Consider the following 12,819-nt stretch of genomic DNA (forward strand, 5'->3'; position numbering starts at 1 on the left):
ATTGGCCTTGATATTCACAGACAAGGCTCTTTAAGATCCCCCATCAGCGTGCTATTCCATTGTGTACAAATACATAACTCACAGCACATCCAAAGTAAGGTTGTTTAAGTAAAAAGGTGAATATTCTCAAGAGATTTAAGTCAAGTCGGTATCGAAAGTCTACGTAAATGTTTAGTTTGGAGAAGTTTAATAAAGAAGATAGAAAGAACACAAATGTTTCTTCAGTGTGTTGTCAAGTTATTTATACATTTCTCTGACAAGATGATTCTGTTTGTGCCCGTGTTAATATAAGAAAAAAAATACAGACTATATAGAAAGGAAATAATAAACAATAGAGAAACAGCCATCACACCGGACTCATGTGTTACTTCAAGAATACAACAAGATGGGCTCATCTGCTCTGTAATTTGTAGGGAATGTTAAGAACTTTTACTTAATTTATTACTATAGTCTTAGTATTAAAAGTAAGTGAACTAAAAAAGGTCGACACCTTTTTAATTAACAATTCAAATTGAAAATTCAACTATGCCGAGATTAAACTTAATGATGCAAACAACACGGAAGATTATGAAGTGTTAAATAACATGTTTAATAAATGTTTACAACAAACACGTCATGCAATAGTTCTGATATTTACAAGTCTGTAATTGATAGCAAGTTTAAAATATGGATTGGAATATGTTTAAGTAGCAAGTAATTTTAAATTGACAAGAATTTCAGCTTAGGGCAATGACGAGAGAATAAATGGCCTGTTTTGTGTGTGTGTGTGTGTTAAGTGAAATATTTTCTTTATTATGACTTAGTCTAGGACTTTTCTTTTCCTAAAATTAATTTATTTTCCTAAAATTAATTTATTTTCCTAAGATTATTTCTTTTCCTAAGATTATTTCTTTTCCTAAAATTAATTTATTTTCCTAAGATTATTTCTTTTCCTAAGATTAATTTCTTTTCCTGAGATAGTTTAAAAAAAATGTAAGGGTTACGTTAACCTTTTATTTTTTTTTATCCATCTCTCTTTCTCTCTCATTATCTATTTCTCTCTTCTTTCACTATTTCTTTTACTTTCTCATTTTTCGTTGGTCAATATAGTCCGATATTTTTCTTTTTTTTTCTGACCCCTAGCCACTTTCCTCTCACTATTTCTTAAACCTTATATTTATCACGATTTTTTTGTTTTAATTCCCCTGTCTCTCTAGCTTCTTATTCCTCATTCTCTCTTTTTTAAATGTTTTCTCTTTTTTTTTCTCTTCACACTCTCTGTCTTTCTCTTTTGTCTTTTTTTTTCTTCATCTCTCTTTCACTTTGTGTGTTTCTCCGTCATATTTCTTTTAAAGATCACATCACAAACCAAGAGACCACCACGATGATCTGCTAAAAATTATTAAAAAAACAGGATCTTCAGGGAACAGTACCAGGAATAAAGAAGAAGAGGCAGACAGAGAAAGCGATGAGAGGACAACATCAAAGAATGGAAGGGCCTGTCATTGGAAGAGGCTATATCCAAGGATAAAGACAGAAATGGAGAAACATGGTCGACAAATATTGCGTGGTGCCCCAACGAACATACAGACTAAGGGACTGGCTCGCTGTGCATCTATTTCTTCTCTAAGACTTGAGTCGTCAGCAGCCCAATAAAACTGTAATTACTGTTATATTTGTGTCACCATTGAACGTGCAATCTCTCACAAGGTTTCTATGGAGATCTTCCAGTTTATTGCCATAGTCCTTTTGTGTCTAGAAACTACTCTTTCAGCTATTACAAGATTGTCCTGGAAAAAAAATCAAAGCAAATGCCTTATTACTATTGCTTTTAGTCCAATCTAACTATGAAGATTGAAATAATTCATTGTGAAGCCATTCCTGACCTCAAACATTGACATTTAAGCCCTCGAGCCAGTGCAGTGACTCAATAATTGGACCAGCAGAAGTATGAAATAATCGGGGATTTCCATATTGACGTCATGGTGCATTTAAAAACTTAGAACGAAAATGGCTTAGAGAAAGATTAACAACAGGAGTCCCAGTTCCGTATTGCTTAGGACAAGACATGTTGTGGACTATTACCCACGTTATATTATTTAACGAGGCTGATTTTAAGCGAAAGGGGAACTAACGCTATTTGTTTTGTGTAGCCCAGCGGTGGGCAACCTTTTTCTTTCGAGGGCCGCATTAAAAAAATTCAGAAAGTGGGGGCCGCATATTTATAATATGTATTAACAACTTAGAAAATATACATGTATTAAACACTACCAATTGAGGAATAACAACAAGATTTAGCGATTTCTGAAACTAATTTTACGAATATTTTATAAAATTTTTACATCACAACAATTTATCATTACAGTTTCAGGATACTATTGTAATTAATGTAAAATGCCAGGCATAAGGTTCCGGAACTGTGGTGGAACTAGCTAACTAGTTGTTATCCTTGTGACTGCTGTCAGATTAAGTCTGTCAGCATCGAGTTGTTCCTACACGTGTTTTTTTTTCAAACAAAAAAATGCTTGTTCACGATTTATGTGGACCCAAATAATGTAAAAATTTAGCATCACTCGATGTCTTAAAATTTGCATTGCAAATTTAACAAGTCTTGTATTTTTCAACGATTTTAATAGAAACCTTTCAGCAAAGGAAAATGATTAAATCTGTTTTCACTTGCTTGCCTAGAGAAATGGAGAAGTTTTCTTTGGAAAGATGTACATACATTTCATGTGCGAGCAACCCATTTCAATATTCTGAAAGAAAAACATGAAGTCTATCTTCAGTATTCATTAGAAATATTAGTAAGAAAGTCACAGTCTATGTCCCTTAAAGAACATAACAATGTTATCCCTGAGATCCTATATTCTTCTCAATACCTTGCCTACACTAACTCAGCGGACACTGTGGTACCGAACATCGGAAAGTTTTGTTTCCACACCTTCAAGTACTTCTCGAATTTGCCAGTGGTTAAGTCCCCTAGCTCTGATAAGTTAGATCGCTGATAATTGGGTCAATAACATGCTTGATATTCAATGCAGTTTTGCACAAACTTTCCCGTCTAGAGTTTAAAGTTGGTATATTGTTCTTTAATTCATTAAAAAAAAACAAACTGTTTTACTCAGTCAAAGCACGGGCCGCACAGGCTCCATCAGTTGTTACACTTGCCATTTTGTTCCAAGCCAACTTAACACTTTCAACACAGTTCTTCATAGTATTGAATAAACACTGGCCTGGGTTTATGTCTTTGACTAAATGCTTAGAAAAATTGCAAAAAAAGCATCATCTTCATTTGTTTTAACCTTTTTAGAATGACATGCAGAGACAATATTTCTTTAGCCTCTTCATCATAAGAGATAAGAAGATATTTTAAATTATTTGATTTATTTTTTTTTTCCTTTATTATATGTTTAATCTGCGGGCACACCTGAATTTTGTAGGTGTTCGCGGGCCGCATAAAACACTCTGGCGGGCCGCATGTGGCCCGCGGGCCGTAAGTTGCCCACCCCTGGTGTAGCCTGTCTGTACGTCCCGTTTAGATCTCAGAAACTAGAAGAGAAAATATTGAAACCAACCTTTTTACCTTTTTACCTTCCTAACTGGATCATTTCTAATAGTATTCAATACCGATATTAGTTTGTCGAATAATCATTCATATTGACTAAAGGGACTTGTGAGTCGATATAATATACAAAACAGAAACATCTCTGTCACAAACGCCTTAATAAAAGATATAGAGTCTCGGAAGCGCTGTAAGCTTTTTTTTTTTTTCTTTATCTTCATTCTATAATTAGGGAATTCATTTTCCCGACATTTAAAAACGTTAAAGTACCCCTTTCAGACCTTGGGCAGATGGTGTGTTCTTAAAAAAAATGCTATGAATTAATCCCCTTTTTAGAGGACAGGGGCGTAGCTAGGATTTTGTCATCGTTTGGGGGCTCGGGGTCTTGACTTCTTTGGGGGCCCATTCATTTTGCATAATATTTATATTTTTATGTAAAAAAATACTCATTTTCGGGCCCCTCTTCAAGTGGGGTCTGGGGGGATTTTCAAATTCTTCCCCCTTCCTCTCCCACGCTAGCTACGCCACTGGCCATAGTGTCACTTTTATTACATTTAAATTCGACTACAATATGAACTAAATGCACATTCAACAGTTATTTTGTTCTACTAAAAAAAAAAATTCCATCACATTTTGAGGAACCCTGTTAAGTTACTGGCTAATGGACAAAATGTAATATTTACATATTTCTTTTCATGGAGTTAAAGGGTTAATCCTTGGCAGAGGTGTAGTTTGCAAAAAACTTTATTGGCGCCTGTCCTCCCCCCCCCCTCCATTTCATGAAATTTTTAAATTAAAAAATATTTATAATAATGTAACACAAAAAAAAAATAGAATGTACTACCTAATTTGATATCTATAATAATTTGTACTATTTTGGAGCATATCTGCATGTGGCACACATTGAGAATGGAACTGGTGCATCATGCACTTCTGCCACCATCACTACGCCTCTGATTCTTGGGGCTCATATTAAAAGGTTGTTTCGTATTTTTAAATGAAAACCTATGTACTTACCTTGCTTGTGATCTGAATTTAAGTTGAATGGGTTCAATTTTGTTGGGGTTGGGTTAGTTGCGTTCTGTTTCGGGTTGGTTTGCTTCCGTTTTGCTGGATTTGTGTTGGTTGGGTTCCGCTTTGCTGGATTTGCGTTGTTTGGGTTCGGGTTGGTTTGGTTCCGTTTTGATGGATTTGAGTTGGTTGGGTTCCGTTTTGCTAGATTTGCCTTGTTTGGGCTCGGGTTGGTTTTGTTCCGTTTTGCTGGATTTGCCTTGTTTGGGTTCGGGTTGGTTTGGTTCCGTTTTGCTGGATTTGCTTTGTTGGGGTTCGGGTTGGTTTGGTTCCGATTTGCTGGCTTTGCGTTGTTGGGGTTCGGGTTGGTTTGGTTCCGTTTTACTGGATTTGCGTTGGTTGGGTTCCGATTTGCTGGATTTGCGTTGTTTAGGTTCGGCTTTATTGGATTCGGGTATGTTGGGTTCGGTTTCGATTGGTTGAATTGGGTCAATTTCGGTTGAGCTAGGCTTATTTGGGATGTGCTTGTTTAAACCAGTCAAAGACGAAGTTGTCCCAGATGTTGTACTAGAGAACTTTGCGTAATCGGACTGTTCGTCCACTATCAATGATTGTTTGTGCTTTGTTCTGTTTTAAAACAAAATGCATTGGCATACCTTTAATGGACTAGTATATACATAATACATTCACATACATCCCGGGCTCACATAGGTCTCACCAGCCACGTGAGGAAGCACAAGACCTCAGTGCAAAGCCCAAAGCCACCTGGATGACCAAAGTGGTCTGTCGCAGTTATCTATGTATAGTGGAATTATTTCTCTAATTAATAGCGCGGCGTTCATCACTTATTTATGACGTCATCTAAGTGACTATTCAGTTTTTTTGCAGTGGAATGATCTCCCCTTGATGATTGTCATTATTTCGTGTGACGTAGAGGGAGTGCGCGTATGACTTTCGTCATACTGTAGAGACAAGTTATGTTTTTGGGAGCTCTTGAATTTCTCCTTGTGCTTATGTTACTGAATAGCCTTAGCATTTGCCTTGGATATATTCTAAAGCAGTGATGCCCAAAATACGGCACGCGGGCCAGATCCGGCCCGCGATGTGGTTTTATCCGGCCCGCCGAAACGTCTGCATAAAGTGTAGATTAGGTTGAAAAATGTATCTTTACCCACGTTAGGGTCCTGACTTTTTCTCTGATGAATTGGTTCCATGCCATTTAAAATGTGTAGGTTTATGAAATGAGAGAGCCGAAGAAACTACAAGTTGACTCTGAATTTAGAATCATACCAGGAAAATTGAACAGATCTTTAATTATTTTTTTTTTGGAACATGATAATAAACTAACATGTTTTTTTTTTTTGTAAATTGTAGCCGTTTTAAAAACAACAACATCTATACGGCTTTATAAAACAAAAATGATGGCATTCCTGGTTTGAGCCGCGAATAAAAGATTGTTAAACTAAGACTAGAAATTGGAGGATAGATGGGAACATTTACCAAAAAGAGACAAGAAAATGAGTCGTTGGTAAAGTTAGCTACAAAGATGCTCACATTTTAAGAGAGAAATGAAGCCAGTTAATATCCTATTAATATCCTATAAATTAATGCAAGTATTAGATCCACTGCTTTCTAATAAAATTCTTTTAGGTCAATTTCATTTCGATTATGTACATTTTCGGTCATGTGGCCCGCGACTTGAGTGTCGGAAATAAACATGGCCCGCAGGTCGAATTAGGCTGAGCATCACTGTTCTAAAGGATTATCTTTACCCCTGTTTAGACTGAGTTGTACTTTCTCATTATATAGTTATTACTATTTGGATTCGATCGTATTTGTAATTTTGTAATTAGACTAAAAGATTAGAAGAATCTTTTCTTTTCCTATAGGGTCTTAGTCTCAGTCTTGGTTTCAAGTCTCAGTGTTGGACTCAGTGTCAGTCTAAGTGTTAGACTCAGTGTTAAGTCTCAGTGTTAGACTCTGTGTCAAGTCTCAGTGTTAGACTTAGTATCAGTCTAAGTGTTAGACTCAGTATCAAGTCTCAGTGTTAGACTCAGTGTCAGTCTAAGTGTTAGACTCAGTGTCAAGTCTCAGTGTTAGACTCAGTGTCAAGTCTCAGTGTCAAGTCTAAGTGTTAGACTCAGTGTCAAGTCTCAGTGTTAGACTCAGTGTCAAGTCTCAGTGTCAAGTCTCAGTGTTAGACTCAATGTCAAGTCTCAGTGTTAGACTCAGTATCAAGTCTCAGTGTTAGACTCAGTATCAAGTCTCAGTGTTAGACTCAGTATCAAGTCTCAGTGTTAGACTCATTATCAAGTCTCAGTGTTAGACTCATTATCAAGTCTCAGTGTTAGACTCAGTATCAAGTCTCAGTGTTAGACTCAGTATCAAGTCTCAGTGTTAGACTCAGTGTTAGACTCAGTATCAAGTCTCAGTGTTAGACTCATTATCAAGTCTCAGTGTTAGACTCAGTGTTAGACTCAGTATCAAGTCTCAGTGTTAGACTCAGTGTTAGATTCAGTATCAGTCTCAGTGTTAGACTCAGTGTCAGTCTCAGTGTTACACTTAGTGTCAAGTCTCAGTGTTAGACTAAGTATCAAGTCTTAGTTTTTAGTCTCAGGTTTCAATATTAAGATTTCAGCTTTAAACTACAGGACTGAGGTCTTCATCTTAGTTAGTCTGTCTCAGTGTCTTACGTTCAAGTTTGTTTTCACGAGTATGAGGTTCCAGATTCCAGACTGCGGGTTGCTGTGTCCAGACCTGGTGTTACAGTGTGAACTATGAACTTTGGAATAATAGTCGTCGGTGAACAGTATCTAATCTAGAGGCTAGATCTACTTGGATTACCATTTGTTGTCTTGAAGGTCTATCGGGACAAGTAGACTGATTTTTCATATCATAATGTATGCACTTATATTTGCTTATCATTTCATAGATCAGATGTCATTATCATTTCCAAAGTTATCATTAGATTAAATTCATAATTTTTTATATAAATCATCATAACCTCGTTTATTAATTTATCTATAACAGAGTGTGTATGTTGTGACTGTCGGGCTGATTTTGGGCCTAAAATATTACAAGTTTTAACATAAAACAAACATTTGTAATTCAAAATTACTGTAATACATAGACACATTAATATTTAATAATAACTCAGTAATTTAATTCAACAAAGACCTGACATGGTCATCATCGAACCACTATGGACGAACTATATACAAATATACTCTTAGCGAGTTAGCTTGTTACTTACTCATCTGATTAGTGATCTATTTACGTAATAAGTAAACAAACTATATGTCTTTTAAATTGGCTGTTGAGCTATTATGTTTAAAATGAGAATACTACATTATTCGCACATAATGGTAAGAAATGGTTAGGTAATTTTACAATAGCACTAGTATATGATATAGAAGATTACATTTATTACATTTCTTAAGTTGTGTATGAAAATGATACTTACAAGGCGTGAATCATTGTGAATAAAGGAAGTATTAGAAATAAAACCATCAGAATATACAAGACATTAAAAGAGGCTGAAAAGAAAAAGATTATAACAACAGTTATCGGCCTTTGTTTATCACTTCAGTCGGAGCTGTAATAAAAATCACTAGTCGACCGGCGGCGTAAAATACGCCGCTATTTTGCAGGGCCGGCCTTAGGCCACTGCAACCTATGCGACCGCAGGGGGCCCCGCACTTTCATAGGACCCGCTCTAATTCAAGGTGTATAAATTATAAAATTAAACCATTTTATAACTTAAAACAGATTTCCCTCGCCCTCCTGTCGATTTATCAGGAGCTCCTGGAGATCTCCGAAATTGCAAAATATACGAAAAAAAGTCCTAGAAATATCCGAAAATTATTAAAATCTTTTGAAAACTCATACAAATCTCCTGAAATATATAGACGAAAATTGTCATTTTTGGGTGTTATTCAATATGGAAAACGCCAATCCTACGAGCAATATATAAAAACGGCATTATGCATTAGCCGTAATTGTGTAATCTGGTGAAAGAAGCTTCTTGCGCCACAAACTAATGAAGAATTACTTGAGGTCAACAATTCTCAAAGATAGTTTGAAACATTTGATAATTTTTGCTATTGAGCGTGATCTATGTATGATATGATATTATATGATATATGATATCTATTATGATATACTGTATGACTTTGCTACAAGCAAGGCTGGTAAAGTAATTCTGTACGTAGTAATGAATGAATAAATTGCATAGACGAATTTATTTTCTAATACAAACTCTTAAATTTCACTTATTATCCGATTCCGTACCCAAACTTGGCCCCGCGAAATAAGTTTGGCATAGGGCCCCACAATGGTTAAGTCCGGCCCTGCTATTTAGTGTTTGTAAAATGTTTGTTTGTAAAATGTTTTACATGTTTCGGAGGTTCCTTCAGAGTTGACGATAGTTTACTTCCTAGTCCAAACCTCCCGCAGGACGAAGGGGGATGGGAGGGGCAGAATTTGATAGTCCAGCGCGCAGCCATCCGTAGCGAGCTGTGAAAACGTCTTCTCCCCCCCTCCCCCATCTTGTTTTTTTTTTTTTTTTTGTGGAATGACTATCCGCAGAAGTAAGAGAGTAATCTTTCCTTTACTTTTTGCTTCCCGTCCAAAGTCTTGCGGGAAGAAGAGAATTATATATATATATATACAGATTCTCAAGACCAATTTTTGACACTCAGATGGTAGACCAATATTTAATAACATCTAAATAAAGAACGATATGATCAGGGCCGGCACTAACAATTGCGGGGCCCTATGCGAAGTGGATTGCGCGAGGCCCAGTCTGAGTAGGGATAAGAATAATAAGTGTATTCGAAAAAAAAATTCGTCTTTGCATTTATCTTATTAAATTAAAACAGACAATAACGTTGTTTTTATTTTCGACGTGCGTATTATTGGCGTTTACCACATTGACTGACACATTTAGTTGACAATCAATTTTGTCTATTTTTAAGAAGATTTTTATGATTTTTCAGGAGATTTTAATAATTTTAGGTGATTTCTAGGACTTTTCTTATATTTTGCAATTTCAGGAGATTCCAAGATCTCCTGGAAAATCAGAAGGTGCGGGAACCCAGAATTGCAAGTTATAATGGTTTAATTTAATAATTAGAGCTAGAATTAGAGTGGAGCCTATTAAAGTGCGGGGTCCCACTGCGGCTACATAGGTTGCAGTGACTTAAGGCCGGCACTGGATATAATCACGTGAATTTTTTGTCTTTTGCTGACATAGCCTCTGTCACGAATGTTATAGAATGTTATCATGGTTCTAGCTCTAGGCATTGTTTGATGGTCAACAGAGTTGAGCAAAACTCTAGGCTTGTAACCCTGATTGAAATAGAAAATACACCCTGTCTCGAAAAGGTCAAAGTCAATGCCTTAATATGTGTGGAACATTCAGGGACTAAAATGCATGGCCAAAGGCCGAGCACACAGGGAAACCCCGCCATTTTCCTATATGAAACAGTGCATGACTCGATATTGATGTAACGGTTCTTTGAGGAATGGCTCCTAGATTATCGACATTAACGTGGAAGTTCTCTTTCAACTCCGCACTGTCACACAGTTTATCTACGTTATGTTGTTGTCAAAGGAGGTAACTCAAAATAACGTTACTCAAAAGGAGGTAACTCAAAAGATCATGCAAAGATAAACGTAGGGCTTACTTTTTGTGTGTGTGTGAAGAAAACAAGCAGGGGCAACAAGTATGTCATAAACGTTGCTATTTGTTTAGTGAAGAGGGTTTAAATCAGAAACATAAAATAAAAAGAACGGACCGGCCTCTCTCTTCATATCCTGCTTAGAACAGATGCTGATCAGAAAAAGTGAAAGTGGAGGGATTTGGTAAGTCGAACAGTTGCAGCACCCATTCGACGAAAGTGACAGATGATGATGATGATATTTGTTGTTCTATTAGATATAACTTTATTGAGTTATCAGTGGAAGCGTGGTCGAGAGGTTAAGAACGCTTAAACTTGGCTGTGTGGCTTGTCTTTTCGACATACGACTAGAGCAGAGTTGTGTTTACTGAGCGCCTAAAGGCAGCACGGAAAACCCTCTCCCAGATTCCTCCTTCCCCCACTTGTCCACCAAGGAGATTGGACCATAGCGCCCCGAGCTTGCTATAAGCATGAAAGTAGCGCTATATAAAAGCTATAATTTAATTGTATTCGTTCCCTACTTAATTATACCAAAAAAGATTATATTTTATTTATAGAACAAAACCACCTAACAAAAGCGTTGAAAATTGAGCCAAAGAGCTAATTTTATAGTTATAGAAACAGAATGGTCTGTTGGTGTTACCTAAACAGGTTCCGAACGTGCGCTCTCCACAATCCGCCCCACACTTCTCCATACAGCTGAACTTGCAATTCTCACCATACTCATCCCAGCCACAGGCTGTAGCAGCAAGCAAATAGAGTTCTGTTACAAGGTTGTAGCGCATGTATGTGTGTACTGTTCACTATTGGTAATCAACAGTAGATATACTAATTGAGTTAATGAGATCAAGGATCCTTCAAATAAAAGATTTGTTTTTAAAACTATTGAGTCGATATAGTTGCGCGCCCCTATCGTAAACAGTTAAAAATGTTAAAGGTCCTACTTATAAAATGAGCACGTCTATTACTTAGAATAACTTTATTTTTCAAACATTTGTAATAATGCAAGGTCATCTGTCGTCATCGAGAAGTACATAGAAGTCTTAGTTCATAAAGAGCTGGTCGTGAGTGTGAATGTTTGTGTTTACATCCCTATTGTTATTATTACAGTAGATACGCTGAGGTGGTCGATTGTAGTCAAACTGAATTCCGAGATGAGCTCAGAACCAGACACAAATGAATAAGAGAAAATATGTTCCGGAAGCTGAAAATTAGGACAAGTGAAATGCTGACCATGTATTTTAAAAACTGCATTCTCCATTAAGAGGCCTGCACAAGACACTGGCTCCTCAACACCTCTTAAAATGAAAAAAAAAACTATCTGGAGAGATGCCTGATCTGGAAACCACTGCGCAGTTCATCTCGAATATTGGACTAGTAATCTGAACACCCCATCGTAATAATGAGATCAAAGAAGAAGATGAGATGAACTCCCGTTAGCAAAAGATCAGAAATGATATCACTTCCGGTAGTTCTCTGACCAACAAAAAAAAATATAATAAAACTGGGCACTTCGACGCAGTACATCATAGACGTCTTCAAATTCTAGGCAAGTAGCCAATAAGCTTAAGGAGCTTGTAACAATCAAATAAGTGACACAATATGTGACACTATATTATCTGAGCTTTAAGTGTGTCGGCACCTGAGATGAGCTCCTATTGAAAATCAGAGCAGGAAGGACTAGTCCTCCCGTAGTACTCTGGCAAGAAAATTAGCCTTCCGGCGAAGTGCCTCATAGCTACCATACAAGTCAAGTGACTGCTCAGACAGGTCCCCCCTTAGCTCGCGGAGCTGGGGACACTCGTACAAGACGTGCGACACTGTTTCGACGCTCTCTCCACAGTGACGGCATCGGGAGTCAAAGTTCGTGCGGAACCGGGCAAAGTATGCCTCAATAGGACAGTGTTCCGTCCTGCACTGCGCAATAATTGACTGCTCTGACCTCCTCAGTCGCCATCATGGATCGTCGCGATCTGGGTGACGCATGTACTGCCAGACACCACGTGCTCTGTCGGATTCCTCCCAGGACTTTAACCACTTCTCATGAATGAGTGCTCAGATTTGTGCCGTTGCATGTAAGTACGTGCTTGGTGCTTTGAGGTGTGTGGCTGCCAAAGCACCCTCCCTTGCGAGGGCGTCTGCCGTTTCATTGCCCCTCACGCCGTAATGTGAAGGCGCCCACTGCATTAAAACGACAGCTCCAATAGCTCGGCGGAAGTTATCTGCGGCGCCGATTGCCTCTTCTATTACGGCAACCCCCCCCCCCCCCCGCCGCCACCCATAGCTTGGAGACTGGAGCGAGAGTCAGTGACCAGCACCACCGTAGTGGCACTAGTCTCGCGTTAGAGCATTCGGACCCTAACAGAAGGCTTAACCGGGCAATGCATTTCCCAGCGGGGCTGTGAGTCGTTTATTGTAGCGCATCTCACAGTTTGTTCCAATCTTTTGAGCTGCCACCTTTGTCTATTTCTATTTTGTCTATTTCTATTTTGTCTATTTCTATTTTGTCTATTTCTATTTTGTCTATTTCTATTTTGTCTATTTCTATTTTGTCTATTTCTGTTTAACACATATGTTGCCTGACAA

The 12,819-nt window shown here is 37.6% G+C and overlaps 1 protein-coding gene across 3 annotated transcripts in view; it reads right to left on the bottom strand.

Moving 5' to 3' along the window:
• Positions 1–592: 592 nt before the first annotated feature.
• The window catches only part of LOC106059594 (uncharacterized), a 60,081-nt gene continuing 47,854 nt past the window's right edge, over positions 593–12,819 (bottom strand). For 2 of the 3 annotated variants that reach the window (XM_056017742.1, XM_056017744.1), the window contains 4 exons: positions 10,877–10,972; positions 8,016–8,088; positions 4,559–5,179; positions 593–1,769 (listed from right to left, as the gene is read on the bottom strand). In XM_056017742.1, coding sequence (XP_055873717.1) covers positions 4,612–5,179; positions 8,016–8,088; positions 10,877–10,972 — 737 coding nt within the window. In that variant the 3' untranslated portion in view covers positions 593–1,769; positions 4,559–4,611. The other variant, XM_056017743.1, reaches the window with a different exon arrangement.

This window comes from Biomphalaria glabrata, chromosome 18 (assembly GCF_947242115.1).
Source record: "Biomphalaria glabrata chromosome 18, xgBioGlab47.1, whole genome shotgun sequence".
Classification (NCBI taxonomy): domain Eukaryota; kingdom Metazoa; phylum Mollusca; class Gastropoda; family Planorbidae; genus Biomphalaria; species Biomphalaria glabrata.